Genomic DNA, 20,522 nt, shown 5'->3' on the forward strand with positions numbered 1-20,522 from the left:
CACCTCACCACACACACACACACACACACACACACACACACACACCACACACCACACACACACACACCACCACACACACACACACACACACACACATAGACACACACACACACACCACAATCACTCTCACATCCTCACACGCACACACACACACACACACTCACACAATCACTCTCACACGCTCACGCACACACACACACACACATACACACACACACTCACTCACTCACTCACTCACACACAGACGCACACCGGTACACAGAGCAGGGCTTATGAGCACAGACACATATATACATACATATGTATGTAGGTATGTATGTATATATATATATCATTAATACAGAGACTCTCACACTGTACACCTTGTTTTCAGTTATATTCGCTAAAAATGGCATGTGAAATCTATGGGCTGGGAATATGTCCCATTACAATAGAACATATTACTATATTTGTCAAGTGCACATTTATTTTTGGCAGTAGATTGCTGATTTTCCTTTTATTTCTGTGGCATGATGATGATGATGATGAACGGTTGGATACCAGGTGGTGGGTCACTACAGTTGTTGCAATTTCAGTTGGAAAGAATTTCTTTAGCTTTCAGTGTGTGCTGTAATTTAAACACAATAATGTAATCTAGAGAGAGAAGAATCTGACTCAACAGTACATATTTGAAACAGATGAAGCAGTGTAGATGACATCTTTATAATGTCTCCTCTTGACCTGCAGTGTCCAGTCCCACCAGCAGTGGGCGCCCCAGCCAGGACATCCCCGGGTACATTCTGGCGATCTACAGCTCCCGGCAGGTGATGGTGGAGCAGGTGGAGGCCATGGCAACCACTCTGGCAGACGCCATTATCCTACTGACTGAGAACAAGGGTGAAAGGCACGAGGTAAGGGAGCGGAGAGACTTTCCCTTTCAATTGCATTTCAGACTGCCAGACTGCATCCCAGTATTCAAAAAATGCATGCTCCTTTCCTGCACTATCACCTCCTTCCCTCCTATTGGAGGAGACGAGCAATGCGCACTCAAACTCATCTCCTCCCCTCCTTTCCTCCACATACTTCCGGGTGGGAGATGAATGGTAGTGGAGGAGTGGAGGAAAGGAGGTGCGGAGTGAAGAGTAATGGGATGCACCTCAATTGAACTCTGGCTGAGCTGCTCTCTGTCTCCCCCTGTAGGGCAGAGAGGGCATGACATGTTACTACCTGACCCACGGGTGGGCGGGGCTCATTGTAGTGGTGGAAAACCGCCACCCCAAGTACTACCTCCACGTATCGTGTGACTGCACGGACAGCTTCAACGTTGTGTCCACGCGCGGAAGCTTGAAGACCATTGACAGCGTTCCGCCCTTACACAGGTGCTGTACTTTTCTGTTTATTTATCTCCAAATGTAACAAATGTACTTTCATTGTCCTTGTCAAGGTTATTTATATAAATGGGGTAGAACAGTGGTCCCAGAAAGGATCCTTGTGGGACTCCACTTCCCACAGTACCCTGCTCAGATAGGATCCCCCCCAGAGACATTTAGTCAGCTCCACACCTTCAGTATGCCAATTCTGTGTTTATGGTAGTTTGAGGCAAAATCAAAGGTGTGATTTGAGCCTCTGAACTATTTATTTTTATGTATTTGTTTGATATCGCAAAGCAGCACTGCTACAATGGTGAGAACAAGCAGTGTGCAGAGACCGCACTATCACTTATCTTCCTATCCAGCAAAACTATCTGGATCTGTATTTGTAACTAGAAGTGGAAGTTGTGGAAGTGAGTGAAAATGGCAGTTATCTCCATCTGTTGTACATTGGCATTGCAATTATTCTGCCTTCAAAGCACAAACCTTATGAATTAACACTGAAATGTCTTTTGTTATTAAGTATAATAACGGATCATTTCTTTATAAAGCTGTACTTTACAAACAACACAAACCTGGATATTGTAAATGATTAGTCATTATATGCAGCTATATTTTATAAGAGCATCAGTCTGAGTAACATTAGTGCTTGCTCTAGCCACACTAGACACTGTAGTGCAAGAGAAGGCAGCTCTGTCAAATCTCTACCAACCTCAGTCCAACCTAGTCCATTGCTAACAGGCAGAAAGAGACAACACTGGGCAGTAACTAGCAGCTTGCTATTGGCTAGCTAACCTAACTAGTTAGAAAGCTAATATGTACTGTCACTATTTTCCCTCTCACATACAGTATTCCCTCACACAAATTATGTTTGTTCTGGATGCGGATGGTTCAACGAAAAAAGCAGGCTGTATAATTAAAAGTAGACAAAAAACAGACTTGCTCACCCCTGCTGATTTTATGAATTTATTTCAATTTCAATTTTGGGCCGAATAATCCTCCTGACATTTTATGTGCAAATCTCAAGTCGTGTAGTTGTAGTAACAAGGGATTCACCAGATTTACCAATTAAGGAACAAAAAGAAAAGTTTCTGAATATCATTGGCCATCTTGGGAAAGAAAAAATCTATTTAGCAGTGTCTGGACATTTCTAAATACGGTCTGGGGATAAACTCCTGTCAGACACGTTGAATTAAGTATTTATCCCCATGGACTAATTTCCAAGACTCCTCCCCTGGTATACTAAGGAATTAAAGTAAATTAGAAAAGCAACAGCAGAATGAAAGTAGTATATTTTTTAAAAAGTAGACAAGCAAGAGCCCACACCATCACATTTGAGTCAGTACATGATGTCACAGCTCTTAAACTGTTCCTCCTGAACCGCGAGGGCTGTAAGTTCATGTGGCCAAAGGGGAGTGCTCTCATAATAAGGCTCATCGTGTCATGGTGCTATTCCCTGTCTCCTCTCCCTCCCCCTCCCTCCCCCCGCAGGCAGGTGCTGGTGGTCCTGTCTCAGCTGGAGGGCAACGCCGGCTTCTCCATCACGCCCCAAGGCGCACCCAAGGCCGCCAGAGCTCGCTGGGGACTGGCCGCCCCTAACGGCCACCCACGCCCTCGCCACCCCCGACATCGAGGCTGCAGCCCACTGCCCGCCCTTCGGGGCCACCGCCGCCAGAGGAGGTGTCGGCGCCTCCGTTTCTCCTCCTGTCTATTTTTTCACCGCGGGAGAACTCGTAGGAGAACGCTGCCCTGCCAGAATGTCCCGTTGTTCCTGCACTCGCTCGTTCTTGATCACGCGCGCGAGACTCGAGGCCCGTGCCTCTGGGGAGAGAACCAGCGGACAGGACCGGACAGGACCGGACCGGACCGGACTGGACTGGACCCGGCCTCTGGGCCCACACCCACGAGGTGGACCTGAGAATGGGGTACGGCGGTAGCGGAGTCCCTCCTGCAGGGGGCGCAAGAGGGCCCCTCCGTTCCGGTCTGCCGCGCTGAAGCAGGAGGAGGTTCGCGTCGGCGGTGCTGAAACTACTGAGTCAGGCCTGCCTGTCCCACTGAGCCAATCCCCTTTAGAGCCGCAGCTGTGACACCCCCACACAGCCCAATGCGCTGCCAGAGCCGTTTGTCATCAGGAGGGCAGTCCCGCCCACAAGCCCCCCCCCCTCCCCCCTTCCCCTCTCAGGCTTTCAGGCACGAGCCAAAGCGCTGTGAATATGGATTGTCACAATGTTTTTACATCACGTTTGTCACGGCTGCCATTTCTCTCCTTCCTTTTCTTTTCGTTTTTTTGGCTGTCGGCGTGTCTGTGTTCTGTGAAATCATGAGGTACTCCTCTCCTAGGAACCCGTTCCCTCAGGTTTACCAGCGCCCCGCCCCGTCTGCGCGCCTCACCCTAGCCGTGACCCCTCCCCCTCGCTCCGGGCCAATCAGACGCGAGCAGCGGTACGGCAGCCGCGTGTCCTGACACCGCAGGTTGTGTTAGAACCGGGGATCGCACTTGAAATGTTTTAATGTTCTCGGTACACGTAAAATTCGGTACGGCTGTATGGGGCGGTCTCCCTCCGAGTCCCGCCCGTCCGCGTCTCTGGCGTTCGCTCTAGCCGTCGCCTCCCGCCCCCGCCCCTCTCCTCTCCCCCGCGCGATCGGCGAGTGGCAGCTGATGCGGTGAGAAGCGTGCGCGTGCTTCCCTACCTGCTGCTGGATCTGACGCATCCGAGCGAGCCCCTGACAGCCGTCGTCACGGTGACGGGAGCAGCCTTTCCTGCGCAGCCGTTTCTCGCCCGCTCCTGGATGATCGCGAGTCAGGGCTTCAAATTTTAGGCTGTCAGCTAAGCGCTGAAAGCTAAGTAGGGGAAGAAAAAAAAAACGATGCGCTCTCAAAAAATCCCGACACGTCCTTCCTCAAACAGGGGGAATCTCAAGCTCAAGTTTTTTTATTTAATCTGCCGTCGCTGTAAGGAAAGCTCGTTTAAGCGAATGCCGTGGTGACTCGAGTGCCCCCCCTTCCCCTCCCTGTCCCCCTCCCCTCCCTTGACGATAGTGTTTGAAAGTAAGCAGTATGGTTCTATTTGCGCTCGCGGTCTGAAGCCCGCTGCAGCGAGGCCAGCGGGAGAGGGAGCGCTCCGAGCCTCGACAGGTCTCCGTACGCGCCTGTCGGTGTTGTTTTCCTTCACCCAGAGCGCCCCCCCGAGCCGCTGCTGCCGCCAGGAAGGGGATTTCGTCAGTCAGCGGAGCCTTCTGAAGGTGCGGAGTTTGTTTGTGAGCGCGCTCAGTGCTTGCCCCCCCCGGGGCCTCCCCCCCCCCCCCTCCCATGTGTCTCCAGCAGCAGGAGGAAGAGGAAGCTTGTGGCGTGGAGCGGTCAGGCCCACGATATGACCGGGCCTCATCGCGCTCACGCAGGGCTCCAGGGCTCGCCGTGTGTATCCATACGCCGGGCCCTCCGTAGGAAGGAGTCCAGGGCGGTTTGCGCTGGGTCTGGCGCTCCTTTCCGAAGCGGCAGGGAGGGTTTGGCGTTGGTCTCCGCTCACCACGGGGGGGGGGGGTCATGAGAGGAACCCAATGACGAGCGTCAGGAGCGGTACATTTCCATGCTGAGAGCAAGTGCAGTAAAATGTTTGGTGGGAAGTGTGGAAGCTTTGGTCATGAAAATGCTGGTCATGTCTTCAAATGTCCTCAAATGCTGGATTTGTGAGATGGGGAAAGATGGAGACGTAGGCGTCACGGTTCTTCAATAAGCTAAATTCACTCTCAATCAGAAACTTGAAATCTGGATGTGAGATGCAGGATACGTTGGTGGGCAGCAAATGACCAAGATTCCCTTTTCAGTTCTGCTCAGTTAATTTTCACCAGGTCTTGACCTTCGTACGGGCCGGGCAGTTCCCTATAAAAGTTGCTTAATAAACTTGAATAATGAACAATCTTGGCCACTGTGTAGTGTTTCTGTGTGCTTTTAAGCAAACTATGGTTCAGTCCCTGTGGAATGTGCAGCTCTGTGACTTCCCCTGGTCTCTTGTTATTTATTTGTATAGTCGGAGTACTATGGGGGAAAAAGCACAAAAGTTTGATGCTTGAAGCTTTGTGTAATGCAAGCTTGAAGACTGCACCGAGAGGATAAGAGTAAGAACTTGATTTATTCTGTGACATTTTTTATTTTATTTTTGCTTGCTTGATTGAGAGATTACACTGGGAGACTTGAAAAATGAGTCTGGTGGGCGACTATGAGCAACGTGTGCTGTGCTGAGCACAGTGATTGTACTTTGTTTTCTGAAACTAATTACATTGAGTCGGCTTCTTTGGTCTCCCCTTGTTTTCCCATGTCTTATGAGTCAGTCTTTAGTTGAGAAACCTGAGATTATCCCTATTTTGGGGGCAGTGCTGCCCCCTGTTGGTCAGGAGGAATTCTGGCGGGAGATTGCTGAAGCCACCCTCCCTCCCTCTATTTGTAAATTGTACAAACACCAATGCATAACCTTTGCGTGGTGAATTTTACCCTGTAAAAAAAACAAGCCTACAATGTAACAAAATTTAACTAAAATAGACCACTATTGGGCAGGAATGTGATATATGGAATATTTTATCAATTTTAGAAAAAATAATGTATAAAATATGTATGTATGTTTAGTTTGCAAACTCAGGTTCTGAAGGACCAAATAAATTTTGTTTTTTAATTAAAAAACGCTTCTGGTTTGTTTATTTATTTATTTATGTATTTATTTTTGGGTGTATTCTTAATCCACGTCTCTTTTCTATTGGTTTAGTGAAAGCACTAAACGCAGTATCCACTCTTGGACTTTGGTTACGTAGTTATGACTGCTGTCCACCAGGGGGTACTGATTACATCACCAGAGAGCAGCGCCACACTGGTTGTATGAGGGACGGGAGGGGGAAAGTCAAGATAACCAGCTCTGCAAGGTTCATGTGTCAAGCTCCTCATTGCTTCACCCAAAACTGGAATCCTCAGGAGGGGAGGTGCCTGTGTATTTAGAGCCCTCAAATGTGGCTCTGGGCAGGACAGCCCTGGTTCCATCTAGTCGGGGGTTGCAAAACCATCCTGGGGAGCTGTCAATCACCCCCTCATCTCATCCTGCCACTCTGCGGGGTCTGGATTACACTTGGGGCTTAGTCTTTTGACCTGAGAGATTACCATCTGCTTAAAATCTTACCAGGTATGCACCTTTCCAACTTCTCTAATATGTCTGCCTGAATCTCAAACGAATGTGCCATGTAATAGCAGATGTCTTCTGTCAGTATTTAGCTTAAGGAGGGCAAATGAAAGCTACTCATGAGGGGAAACTTGTCAAGTGAACCGAACTGATTCATTATGATCTATATGAATATAAAAGCATTAATATTTTTCAACATTGATGTAATCAGTGAGTGAAGTAGATATCATGTTTCTGCGTTCTGATCTGCCTTAGTGTATATATTGTATGCAGTGTCACACTTGCAACTATATTTACAGATATGAATACATTTATTCCAGATAAGTTCAAGTCTAAGTTCAAGAGGGATTTGGTAATGATTCTGTTTTTTAAAACCGTTCTTAAAGTGGGATATCTACACAAATCCCTTAGAGTATTTGGTTATTTCCCAGGAGGGAAACATTTCAGCTCACCAGTAATCTTGATATCTACTGGTTTTTAAGTTCTTAAGCTATTTCAAGAACCATACATGCAAAACGTTAATGCAGCCAATGTTTTTCCACTGGCCTGTTCTCCCAAATTATGCAGTAATGTATCGCATTGTATTTTTAACTTTAAATAATGCCTGCCTGAGCTCTTGCATTTGAGATGTATGCGTTGTCCTACTGTGAGGTTTTAAAATACCTTATCTTTGGTTGCGGTTTGCTGTATAAATAGCGAGTTTTAATTCATGGTTGTTGCGTTGACTGTTGGAGACTCAAACATGAACCATTGATATGGGGATTCTAATCTAAAGGTTTTGTGATCATTTGAATTTATTTATCGCCTGTTTCATTTATGTTCTTTTTTTCTTGATAGACAAGTTGGGAGGGTATTAAAAATGTAATGAACCACACTTAAATACTTTTAATTGCAAATGTGTCAACAAGAAAGTAACTGGTCATTTTGTTGTCAAATGTAGTGTATATTCAGTGCAATCCCTCTCTTGCATCAAGGCCAAAAGATCAGCCAACAGCCAAGTTAGTGTTTCATATCTGCTGGGGCTGTCCAATTCCCCCGTCTCTCTTTCTCTCTTTCGCTCTCTCTCTCTCTCGCTCCCCCCCTCCCCCTCGCCCTTTCCCACACACTCCCGTACATGACAGGCAGAGGGAGTAGACAATCACATTTCCTCTAGTCTACTCCATAATGGTCAATTAGCTGTCTGAGTGCACCATCCATTTGACTTGTCCTTCTCCATAAGAAAGGCTTGAACCACCGCTGTCATGTCTGTCAGTCAGCAAGGCAAAGCTCCCCACGGATCCTTTCCACATGTTCTGTGTGCACTGGCTTCACTGAAAAGGGTACATCAACATTCACTAAGCATAAATAGGCAAACAGAGAAGCTAAATTTCAATACAGTAAAGTTCAGTTGCATACAGTTTTTGGAACCAGAGTTTTATGCAATGGCTAGTGTCAAGTGGCAAACTGTACAGTATCAAATGCAGTCCTCTGCAGAACCCTAAGAGTGTGGACTCTTACCCACAGTGTGAACAATGGCTACTTCCTGCCCAGCACTCCCAGAGTCCTTCACTCCTGGGCCAGATGGTGTATATACAGACCGCCTGGGCTTCTACTCCTTGGACTCCAACGTTCCTGGCCTGTCAAAGGTTATCCTCAACAAGCTCAACATGAATGACTATGGTGACTACAGGTGGGCCTCTCACTCCTGTGTGTTCTAGCTTTGAACAGTTACCTGGTAGAATTCGAAATGCGAATATTCCCTCAGATTGTATTAAATAAATGCAGTCAATACACAAGTATAATCCCGTAGATTTGGTTTTAATGGTAAAGGGCATGTCATCCCCTCTCTTTCACACCAGGGCTGCCCTGCAGGGGAAGACAAAGGGCATTGGCTTCCGGTCCCACAAGGAGATGTTCCAGAAGATGGAGGACACGTTCAAGTTCTGCGCCGCCTGCAAGAAGCTGTCCGGCCACCTCTCGGAGGGCCAAGCTCTCAAGCGCTGCGTTAAGTACGTGGGTGGTTCAGGAGCAGGAGGGTGCTGTGTAGGAATGAGCGAGGTCATTGCTGCTGTGGGAGTTACAGGGTTCCACTTGGTTTGTGTTTGCTTATCAATTTTTCTTATGTTAGACTCCCCCTGTCTTGTTCGTTGCAGTATCAGGCTGCTTATGTGGTAATCCGTTGATCCAGGCACATCTAGCATGTTTGGCATGTTTTGTGCTTTTTAGAACTATGTCCATAAGAGCAGCTCAAATATAAACCCCTGCTGCGTAGTTTGTGAAACATGATGAAAAGGCTGTCATGTGCTGACAGGGACCGGCCTAAGCAGTCAAGGGCAGCAGCGGTCCACTTGCCCGAGATCAACTATGAGAATTCAACACTCTGGTGCAGCTCTCAGAGCTATAGACACCCTCTGCGAGTCTGAAAGAAATTACAATCCAAAATGACAATATAATGAACACGAAGCTATATTTAAGTATAATTACTACATTATATTTAATATGTTATGTGTATTTATATAATTTTCTGCTTCACGTCAGGGGTTCTTTGCCTCTGCTTTGGTCATTATTTTTCGATAGCTGACCCACCTTGTCATGGATTATCCCTTACATAGACACACACAGTGCCCTCTGGAATTGTTGCTACCCTTGGTAAAAATGGGGGGGCAGGCAATGAAAAAAGAATGTTTTATCAGCTTGATCTTGCACTCAAAATGTGGAAAAAAATCTAAATCTGAGGTAGAATTGCCCAAAGATAAAAGCAATTCTTCATCAAGAAATGAGTATTTTTCAGAAAAAAATCATGTGTCACAATAGGTGCCTCTAAAAATTCTTATTCATTTTGTCATTTATATTTCACCTATTTTAAAGTTAATCTGAGTCTTTATGAACTCCTAAGTGGTAATGTATGACTTCCTGTTTCATGGGATATGAATATGAGATGACACACCTGACAATTTCCTGTGGTTATCCATTAACATGGGGATGGTCAGAGAGTCCCCACTGAAAATAAGCAAAAGGTTGTTCACATTCGTAAATCAGACAATGGCCAGAAAAATTGATGAATTGCTCGAAATGCCCATTTATACTATTAGGGCAATTATTAATATTTTTTATTTAAAAACAACGGAAGCTGTGATGAGCCTGCCTAAAAAGGCACAAGTGTATTTTCCTGCACATACCTGTACAGGGAGGAAGATAGTTTGTGAGCCAGAAAATTCTCCAAGGATGACAGTTGCAGAATTGCAGAATATGGCAGCATTTTTTCATCACCAAAAACTATGAGCCAGAAAAATAAAGAAAAACTTAAACTGCACCAAAAACGTCTCCAAAACTACAATTAAACACCACCTCCACATAGCCTTCTATTTGGAAGGCTACTGTCATCAAGCACCAACAGTTGTAAAACATCTTTGGTATAAAAAGAGGCATGGTCATGCAGAAAAGAACTTAATCCCCACCGTGAAGTATGGTGGTGGGTATGTGATGTGGGCTTGTTTTGCTTCCTAATGGGAACCTTGTTCAGATACATGGCATCAAGGGCTCTGTCAAGTACCAGAAGGTTTTTGACCGAAATCTAGCTGCCGCTGGCCAGGAGGCTACAACTGTGCTGTGGCTGGGTCCTCCGACAGGACGATGATCCAAAGCATTCTTCCAAATTCACAAAAATGGTTAAGTGAGCACAGAATCAAGCTGTTGTAATAGCCACCCCAGTCCCCTGACCTAAATATAATTGAAAACCTGGTTTGCTCATTAAAAAATGAGCATTTTTGTTCATTTTAATTGAGGGTGGCAAGTCATTCTGGAGGGCTCTGTATTTATATATGTATATAGTTTTATTATTACACTTCATATACTTTCAAAGTGGCCAGTATTTCATTATTTAGCACCTTACAGTGTTGACTTATTTTTTTATGTACCTAGATTAGATACCTAGTTTTTTTCCTCACATACTTGTTCTGTAAGAAGAAAAATATCAGAGAGAATTTAAAAAACAATACTTTTGTTAACTCATCTTCTGATGGGATAGAAGGAAGATCTTAAATATTAAAAGATGAAATCCTAAGTCTATAATTCAGTCTGGATGTTTATTTGACTTCATTGGTTTTGACCTACCCAGGTCAGATTACTTTCAGAACAGTCGTTAAGTCCGGACAGTGGGTGAAAATTGCCTACCCATTGTCCCCCCCCACCCCCACCCCCCGTTCAGATGCTTTTTCCATCAAGCCATCTTGGCATAGAAGCAGAATTAAGGGGAGATCATCCACTAGTTGTCATCTTTGAAAGCTTGTTATATTTTTAGCTATACGTGTTGGAAATGTAAAACCAGCGGGAGCTGCTGCCGGTTTTGGCTTGACAGCTAAACTTTTACACCTTGCTGCACAAACTCTATGGAACAAATACTTCTTATAATATATTGAATATAAAAACCATATCTCTTTCTGTACTTATAAAGCAGTTTCTGTCCATAACTTTGTGTATGCAAAAAGTTAATAGGGTCTCTCTCTCTGTTTTCTGAGACTTGAATATCACATAACCTCTGTAGATACATTATTATTATTATTATTATTATTATTATTATTATTATTATTGCTATTAAAGCTATGTAATTTCATATTTTTCATATTTTCTTTTAAAATATAATTGTGGTTGAGTAGACAGCAAAAACAATACTTAATATTTATGGAGGGTACTGTATAACAGTAATAGGGGCTGAGGCCTTCCTCAAGGCCATGTATGATATGCCTTCTGTGAAAGATTACAGTTAAAGACAACATAGAAAACATAAAAGTATTTTATCAAGCTTGGTGGTCTTAGACAGGAACTGTCAATTCGTCACGTTTCCCAATAACCCTATCTGATAATTCCCATCCTTCACTCTCTGAATATTTGAGAAGGTGAGAGAGGCCAAGCACGACTGGCCTTTTTTTGGGTCAGGCACAGGGGTATAGTTAGCTTGAAGAAGAGCTGTCAAAATTCCCTTCATCGACATGCTAGGCACATTCAAGGGCCTGTCTCTGTCTCTCTTCGCATTATGTAGCTAATCTATCTCTCCCTCGCTTGCACTCTCTCCACTCTTTCTTTTTGCTGGAGTCTTCACACCTGCCGCTGTTATTCCATACATGGAAGCCTCAGTCATCAGCCATTTGTCCTGTCAGCCAGTATTCCGTCAGCATTTCCATTATCTCCTTTTAAAATGGTTAAGTCAATGTTTCATGTACAAGTAATGTTTAGTGTTTTAGATGTTCAGTCGGAATCAGACGTAATGTTTTCATGTCATGTCTAATTCTGATAGACAAGCCTTTGATTTGCTAACAGAGGAGAGACTGTTAGTCTGATGTGAGCACTGAGGATCTCTGGGGCTGGGATATTAGAAGTGCTGTGGTCTCCATTGTGGAGCGTTCCCAGATCTCACTGCCTGTCATGTGTTCCTGATGAGATCATGCACTAATGGCTCGGGCGGTCTCACAGGAGCCAGGCATGCCACAGGAAGGGCAGATTTTACAGTTCTGGGCCAGGTGAATCTATCTGATCCTTTCTTGCATCAGCACACTGTCCAAACAGAGCCATCCCAATAAGCATTTAATATGTGTATCTCCAACATTGAAGTCTGGTTCAAAAAGTGCAAGTCAAAGTTCAAAAGATGTATTTTGAGGTCATTGTTTCAGCAGGTACATTTCAACTTGTGATTTAATAATTTACCCATATATAGAGTATACATATATGTTTTTACTGGTATATCAAAGATGAGTGACATATCATTTTGACACTGTTATGGAAATGAACATTGTTGCATGTTTTTTTATGGTACATGAGAATGAATCAGGTGATGTGTTGCCATGGCAAAAGGGCATCATTTGACTTTTTTGTGGCAGTCGTGTTTTACATTCCAATAGAGAATAAATATAGCTGCTATTCTAACTGATTAGACTGGGGAAACATCCCCTTATTTTGGACCATATCCAAGAAGGGATTTAAGGAGCCTTGTAGTCACCTCCCCTAGACTGCTCAGGGTGTGTTTAATTTTTTCCATTCAGAAAAAAAGTGATCCAGGAATGCAATTTGGATATAAACAAAGTAGTAGGATCTGGTCGATAATGCCTTGCTAGCAAAGTTAATAAGCTAGTCACAACAGTTAGCTATACATTATGTTGGCACTCATTTAAGGCTATATTGTCTTGAAAATTGCTAATTTACTTAATGAAAATGCAATCGGTTTTAATTAAGTGTTCAATTTCCACAGGCGGAATCTTTTGTGCTATGAAGTCCAACTCTTTGCCAACAATCACTACTAAATCTATATAATAGATCCCACCCATCATATCAGCTAATCACTTCTTGACTGTTTTGGCTGTTTATTCCATCCTTCAAATTAGCATATGACTGTAGAAATTTACATATTTCAGTAAACTGAGAAATTGCAATATATTAGTTTATAATGACAGACACAGATTTGCTGGAATTCCGACATTGAGATTCAGTCTTGTGTTACTGTGATGCACGAACCAGCCAGCAGTGACAGAACTGTGCTTTCACTATGGGCTGCTCCTGTAAACTTCACTGGGGTTTGACCCTCATTATGTCTTGCCCTCAAGTGAAAATATCTCACCCAGTAGTAAGATTAGATGTCATGCTCAGCTGTGTTACAACTCAACTATACGACCACTAAACTTAAACAGGTGAAGTGGTGTAAAAAAAGAACCAGCTGCATGTTTGAACTGTTGTTTCCTTTAATTTAAAGCCCTCATCTCTGTCCTTTGTATGACTTACTGGACTGTCTACAGAGTGTTTTAAAGAGAAAGAACCATTGAACTCTATCCCAAACCCATTCAGTCTATTTTAGTTTATACCGTCTGTAATGCAGATTTTGTTTTGCTCTCTCTCATCCAGGTGTCTGAATGTATATTACTGCAGTAAGGAGTGCCAGAAGGAGGACTGGCCACAGCACAAAAAGTTCTGCAAAACGTTGCGCTTGGTGGCCATCGACCGGCTGGTGGAATGGCTGGTGTTTATGGGTGAGAGTGATGGCCAGCAAGTATCTGAGGAACTGTCTGTTGGGAAGTGAATTGGAGACAGATCTTATCTTTTCTTCCACTAGATCCAAAGACTAATTCTTGTGACAACCACCACACCATCAGTTCTTATTTTTATGCCACCCAATGGTAATATCATAAGATTTTGTAATGATTTTGTAGTTAAACCACTTGAGCTTTCATCAAGTCAGTGTAAATACATTTGTAGGTAATAAAAGGTAATAAAAGAACATGACAGCAAAGTATTTTGTATTATACCAGTGTTCGCCTAAACATAATCATAAAGGGCTAAAAGTGTTCTTGTCATTATGATAATATCTTCTTCTCTACTTCCAACAGGAGATCTCCCCTTCCCCACAGAGCAGTGGTCACAGCCTGCAGGCAGTGTGAAGGGCTGGGAAGACTGGCTGTCCATCCAGGGAGACCTGAGCCCCCGCCTGGATGCCATCTTGTCTGGGCGTGGCATGAGAGATCTGTGGACCAACGCTGGCAGGCCCAGCCCAGAGGGGGGCGACCTTCGGGAGTCAGTTTGGCGGGTGACGAGCGAGTTCCTCTCCCGCCCGCTTACTTTGGGCCTGGGACTGCGCCTCTTCGGCCTGGACCCTTACGCCCGGCCCCTCACCATCCACCTGGCTGGGGCCTCCCACAGCGAGACCATGGGGGCCCGGCTCACGGACATGGATGAACTGAACCGCATGTTCCCTGGTCACCAGGGTTTGGAGGTGGTGATGGTGGGACCTGAGGTAGTGGAGGGGCCCATTATGAGACCTCCGTTGAGGGACTTTGGGCCTCGTGGGAGAGTTTACATCAGTGCCTACAAGGGACTCTATCACCAGTTCTGGGAAGATGTCATAGAGAAACAGGAGGCAGCCAAGCCTGACCTGGTAGTGGGATTCCATCCAGGTACAGTTCTGTCTTTCATTATTGACATTCCTTTAGACCTCAGACTATGTTACTGGTAATCTGTGCCTTTACCTCAAAAGACCAATTTAATATAGCAGCATAATAGCCATAGTCATTTGGACATCATAGTCCAGTTATGATCTGTACAGGACTGGAAAGGATACAATTCATTGCTGCCTATTTAAAGACATTCCTTTGATATCATATATATCATATAAGGTATGATCCACCAATCTATGGCCAACAAACATAGATTTGGATTGGAAAACAACTGACTGAATCTTTGAGGACCCATTGATCTGTTCTGGAGGTCATGGCTTCATCTAGAGTTCATATCTCTGTTCAGAGCAACGAACTCCAGATGGCAGGTTTCTTTAAAAGGCAATGTCTTGTCTTTAACCACCCCATCCCCCCACCTTCCCACCTACCAACACACCAGGCCTCTTTGGTTGTAACTCACAGCGGAGGAATGTGCATGTGCGCCAGACTTTTACTGCCTATCTGTTTGTGATTCATGGCAACAGCTGGAGTCCCTTGTCATTGATCCTTGAGCTTGCTGCGCTGCACTCAGGCTCCCATCTGTTAGCGTGTCCCTGGCTCCATTGTATTAGAGCATCTGAGCCGTCGGTGCTGGCTCTGACTCCCTCCAGCTTCCGCTCCACAGGCGCTAATACAGGGTGGGAGCTGTTAAGAGGGTAAAAATGCTGGATGTGCCTTATCACGTCGGGAGCATGGCAAGCTGTGGCACCGCAGCAGCCATAGCGGTCGGCCTTCACTCCATGGCAGCTCCTCCTCAACCAGCAGCCCTGTCTGTCTGGCTGCCCATTCTTTTGTACATTTGGATGTGAATTCCGAACGTCCACTGTGCTGTGCGGCCTGCATCGCTCGTTAGGCTGTTCCTCACTGTTGCCCCAGTCTTACTGACTTGACTTATTGACTTGTTATCATGAGGTTTTCCTTGCAAAACCATGGGTCACTCGAAAGGGGATTTTCTGGGCACTGAACTGCGTACCCATGTTCTAGCTGTTTGTCTGCTGGTTGGGAAGGGCATCCAGCACGTTAAGCCGCAACTTTTGACCATCACAGCTAGCATCTAAAAATGGGCAGTTGTGTGCCTTTGCCATAACTTGTGCATTTTATCATAGTGCCCAGCAGAACTGTTGCACACAACCTCTCATCCCCTCAAATTCCCCCTGCTTTGGTTAGAATGTGCACTGGCAGAGCAAAATATACAGGTACTACCACACTCTCTGTGCATCACATGATCAGAACCAGCCCTGGCTTCTGGCTGCATTTCAGAATTGACAGACTCGAAGGTGAGCTTCATTACCTCATTGACTTGAGTCTCAGCAATGTCTGGGATGGCAGTTGGACATTTATTTAATAACACACTTAACTGGATTATTGCAGTGAACACACACACCCACAACACAATCACTTTACCTCTCACTGTCCATGTTTGTTCTCATGAAATAGGTCTTTGCAAATCTTATTCAATGGATTCTGTTTTGCAGGGTTTCATGCCACCCAGGGTCTGGGAGAAGGCTGGCTCCCTACTCTGCTGCTCCTGCGAGACTACGACATCCCTTCACTCTTTACCATGTTCAAGTAGGTTTTCAACCTAACAGTGACTTGTGTAATTTGAATATAGGACTACTTTTTGCAAACTGAAACTTGTTCTTTTAACAAAGCAATATACAGCAGTTATTCCAGATTCAGAGTGAATTATTCATGCATTTTTGTCTTAATTAACCCGGTAACCCTTGCTTTTAGTCCATTCTGAAGCTAGGTTTCATGCACAGGTCATAGCAACTGCCCCCACATGAAAGAACATAATAACTAATGTTCTAATTCACTGTGTTGCTAAACACAATTATTTGCTGTAACCTCAACCATTATTGTTGGTTCTTATATAATATTACTAGTAACATTATTACATTTGTTGTTCTAATTGTTGTAACTGAGAATTACAACTTCTGCATCTGTGTGTGTGTGTGTGTGTGTGTGCATGTGTGTGTGTTTCCACAGTGAGCAGGAGCTGAACTACTCCCTGCAGATCCTTGCAGAGCTGGAAATGGACATCAGGGGCAGTGGACAAAACCCATTTGCCTCCCTGAAGCCAGAACAGGTGCAGTCGTGTCCAAACAAGGCTCCAGTCTACTGCAACTCCCACTACCTCTGCTTCATGGGTCTGCTTGAACAGGGGCAGGAGCAGGAGGAAGAAGATTAGGACTTATTCCAAAGCCAACCAGTTTATTGATACAACCGAACAGAAGTATCTACATTTACAGTTACATTAATGGTAGTCCACAGGGTTGTCTGGTCAAAAGAAGAATCTCATTTAATTTGCTAAATGAGTAATTGCGTTTTTTTTTTGAGACTTGCTTTGAGTTTGTCAAAGAAATCTCCTGGTAAACACCTCCAAAGTTGTTATAAAATGATTGCATTTTCTGCTTCTCTCAATCCAAGTAATTCCAAAGCCATTTGTTAATGTTGAGGTCTGGACTCTGGGGTGTCCAGGCCATTGTTCTGAGAACACCAGCTGCTTGATCTTCTTAGCAGTGTGCTTGAGGTTATTATCTTGCTGTAGAATGAATTTGCTTCCAATCAAATATTGTCCACAAGGCATTGCATGATATGTTAAGATTTATTTGATTTACCGGCATCCATGATGCCTTCAATCACCAACTCCAGGTGGTGTTATACAACCCCAAATTTGCACTTGCATCCTCCGCCATGCTTGACGGTGGTTGTAGACCTGGTTGACGGTTGGGGAGCGTATCTATGTTCCCAGGGTCCTAGGACCTTGGGAACATAGGACCTTGGGAGAGCACATATGTAGAGCTGGGGAACATAGGACCCTGGGAACATAGGACCCTTTGTCATGTTCCCATCATGTGCCATATAAATCTAGGGAACATAGGACCCTGGGAACATAGGAATGACCTACGGTTGTGGACCTGGTTCTGAGAGTCTTTCATTGCTTTGGCGGCATACATACTGCCTTCTATAGCCGCGTTTCCACCGCAGGAACTATACCCCGGAACTAGGAACCTTTTGAGGAACTCAGTGCGTTTCCACCGCAGGAACTAGGGTCTAAATTTAGTTCTGGGGGCTTTGTTTTACCCCCCAAAACGTTCCTGCTCGGGGGGTAGTACTTTCCGAAAGTACAGGAACCTTTTGGGTGGAGCTTGCAGCGCTGAACATTTCTGATTGGTCGAGTACTCGTAGCATTTGTGTTGTATTTATTTTCCGCCATTACCCGCCATGTTTGAAAATATGCAGCGGCAAACCAATTTATTTTCATAATAACTTCAAATCAAACTTGTATGTTATGCGGCGCAGTAGCCCAGTTTTGGTTTTGGCCTGTCAACGTCTTGGAATTAGGCTATAACGTGTGCTCTTCTGTTCTTTTCTTGCTTTAGTATTCGTTTTATAAAATGCTAACCATTCGTGCTGGGACAGCATATTACGTAGGCTACCGAAACATTCAAACGGATTAATTCGGTTGCTGAATATTTCTTCCGGATTTTCTTTGTTAGTCCGTTGTAATTGACTCAAAACGTTTGATACAGTTATGTGAGGTATGCGGTAGTTAACTTAATTAACATAGGTGATACAGTACAAGCAAACTGGAAATCACCATCCGCACTTTTTATCCGGGTAAAATAACAGGTTAATTCTAGTAATCTTCCCTTTAGCTTTTTCAGACTGCCGTAATTTTACTGCCATTTTGCAATTCCACGAAAAGACCAGGAAGACTATGGACTAATTTATGGTGCATGGTTCGCATCTGGAGGGCACACTTCGCTGCTCGGCTAGCAGTAACTTTGAAGGAAAGCAAACGGTGGCTGTACCACTACTAAATTTACATTTTCACGCAAGTCCGAGTTTTCGTTCTATTCTTGTCATTTTGCCATTAGCCTATATGGAATTGACGACGAGAAAGTAATCAAACAGCAAATTGTTTACAACGTGTGCATGTTTTCTGCTGTTGTTGCCAGTTATACATATAAATGTGAATGCATTCTGTCGCTTCGGATGTCAAGACATGAAAGCGAATGTTCGCATACAAACATAATGAATGTGTTTGAGAGGATATATGAAAATCAATAAATACAAAAGTAACCATATATAGTCATTGTTGGTAACCCGTTGTATAAGTGGAATAAACCCCTCCGGGCTGTCCCGGTTATTAGAAAATAATGTAGGCTACTTCGGTGGTAGTATGAGGTTACGGAAGAAATCATATGACAGATGGACCGACGACAACGTCAGTGGGCTAATTTGCCTAATCTTCGCGGTACTTTAGACCCCGGTGGAAACGCAGACAACCATTGGCTGAAGGAACCTTTTAGTTCCTGGTAAAGTAGTTCCTGGGACTGAAAGTTCCGGGTAATTTTGGTGGAAACGCGGCTTATTACTTCCATAAATCTCAAATTTACTCATTGGTCCATAAAACCAGTTGTGGTGAACTAGTGCACATTTTCTGCTCTTGCGTTCATTTCCTTTTCTCAGTAGTGGCTTTTTGATAGCTACACATCCTTTCAGACCCGTAGCATTGAGTTCTCTTCTCACAGTGGAAGATACATAGAAACACATGTGCATTTACTCAAATCTGAAGCAGAAGTGGAGTTTCTTTTTTTCTGACTCTCAAAGAGAAAATCTTTAAGTACTGTCTTTGTAATAGTGTAGTTCCGGTGGTCTGACAGTTCTGCTATGAGTCCCATTTTCTCTGTATCTTGCAATAACCTTATAAACTCATGTTTTTTTTTCACTTATTTTCTTTTGGCTTACACCTTTCAGCTTCTCCGTTGAATTGTCTTATATGTAATCTTGTCAGAAATATATCCTTTACCCATTTTGGATACACATAACAAAGAAATCTGCAGGGCGGCTAAGGTGTGTTTGGGTAGTTTGTTTGAATGTCAGTCACTTTTGAAGGCAAAGGGTTGTAATAAAACATCACTGACACTTTTGTGAACAACCTTCGTTGGGAGGGCACAGCTGTAACTTGTTTGTTGTTCGGAAGGATGGAAAACATAAAGTTGTAGTATAGTCCACAAAAGAAAGACTGGAAAAATATTTATAAATTTGATATAGGTAGCGGTGGAGGCTTTTCATTAATTTTATGTTAGATATGTTTCCTGCATTATTGTCTGACACAGAAAAGAAAATTTGTACTAAATGGCTGATTTGACTTTAAACTGAATAAATGAAAGGATGGTCTCTGACTCTTGACTGTATACAGTACTGTGTGTATAGTTATCACAGAGTATCAATGAACATTCAGTGGAGATTAGGAGAAAATGGTGGATAATATTTGAGTTTAATGGTGGGTAATAGGGATTCTGTACTACACTTGGTGCCCTTTTCATTTACATGATTGCTATTTGCTCCCTTATGTTATGTAGTGTATAACTGATATGGGGCATGCCCCCGCAAAGGTGTAACTTGGCGGGATGGCATACCTGCCATCCCAATTAAATAAACACTACTTTACCCTCTGAAATTCAAGAGCTTTTAGCAAAGTCTTCCCAACATCCAGTGTTAGAAAAAAGGCTGTACCTGTGTTCTTGAAATCAAAGTCACAGGGAGCATTTTAGAAAGCAGTCCTTAATATCAATTAGATAAATGTACTGTATAGACACACAAAAGAATCATGTAATGTATCTTGCATTTTCACAGCCATGAAAGTTCATGTAGTCCAACCATAGGTTACAAATTCATATAGGCCATCTATAGGCTACATTTTACAAACTGAATCTTAGTGCTCTGTCGTACTTGTTTCTGTCGTGAAATGTGTGGATGGAAACAAACAGCATGTGTGTCGATTAATTCTCCTAAACCCTTTCTGGGTTGGATAAACACATGCTTCTTTTCAATTAGTTGTCAACATGTTTTTTTCTTTTCTTAGGCCTGAAACCAAGTATTAACCTATGCATTACAGAAAGAATGTATATTTCCGTGAGGTTCTTTGTGGAACTGTATTATAAAAATATTAGTGCAGAACTCTAGAGTCACGTGTCATCGTGCAGAGCGTGTACGATGACACGTACTAAACAACAGTTAAATCACTTGGAAAATTGCGAAGAAAA

General features: G+C 43.9%; 2 protein-coding genes across 2 annotated transcripts in view; both read left to right on the plus strand.

The window, feature by feature from the left end:
* The window catches only part of capn15 (calpain 15), a 51,787-nt gene extending 47,974 nt beyond the window's left edge, over positions 1-3,813 (plus strand). Inside the window, 5 exon segments of the mRNA XM_064323336.1 lie at positions 727-890; positions 1,180-1,358; positions 2,841-2,924; positions 2,926-3,082; positions 3,706-3,813. Of these exon segments, the coding sequence (XP_064179406.1) occupies positions 727-890; positions 1,180-1,358; positions 2,841-2,924; positions 2,926-3,082; positions 3,706-3,813 (692 nt within the window).
* A 2,482-nt stretch (positions 3,814-6,295) lies between these two features.
* On the plus strand, positions 6,296-17,730 carry LOC135248079 (putative protein MSS51 homolog, mitochondrial). Its single transcript, XM_064322289.1, has 7 exons — positions 6,296-6,514; positions 8,015-8,180; positions 8,350-8,499; positions 13,379-13,503; positions 13,861-14,424; positions 15,939-16,032; positions 16,453-17,730. Exons 2-7 carry the CDS (start codon positions 8,023-8,025, stop codon positions 16,652-16,654), a joined length of 1,293 nt encoding a protein of 430 aa, XP_064178359.1. The 5' UTR covers positions 6,296-6,514; positions 8,015-8,022; the 3' UTR covers positions 16,655-17,730.
* Positions 17,731-20,522: the final 2,792 nt, after the last annotated feature.

The sequence above is a fragment of the Anguilla rostrata genome, chromosome 2 (assembly GCF_018555375.3).
Source record: "Anguilla rostrata isolate EN2019 chromosome 2, ASM1855537v3, whole genome shotgun sequence".
In the NCBI taxonomy this organism is placed as follows: domain Eukaryota; kingdom Metazoa; phylum Chordata; class Actinopteri; order Anguilliformes; family Anguillidae; genus Anguilla; species Anguilla rostrata.

Coding starts and splice junctions, on each gene's coding strand:
- LOC135248079 (XM_064322289.1), top strand. CDS start 8,023: ATGGCTACTTCCTGCCCAGCACTCCCAGAGTCCTTCACTCCTGGGCCA. Junction 8,181..8,349: donor AATGACTATGGTGACTACAG/GTGGGCCTCTCA, acceptor CTTTCACACCAG/GGCTGCCCTGCAGGGGAAGA. Junction 8,500..13,378: donor GCTCTCAAGCGCTGCGTTAA/GTACGTGGGTGG, acceptor TCTCTCATCCAG/GTGTCTGAATGTATATTACT.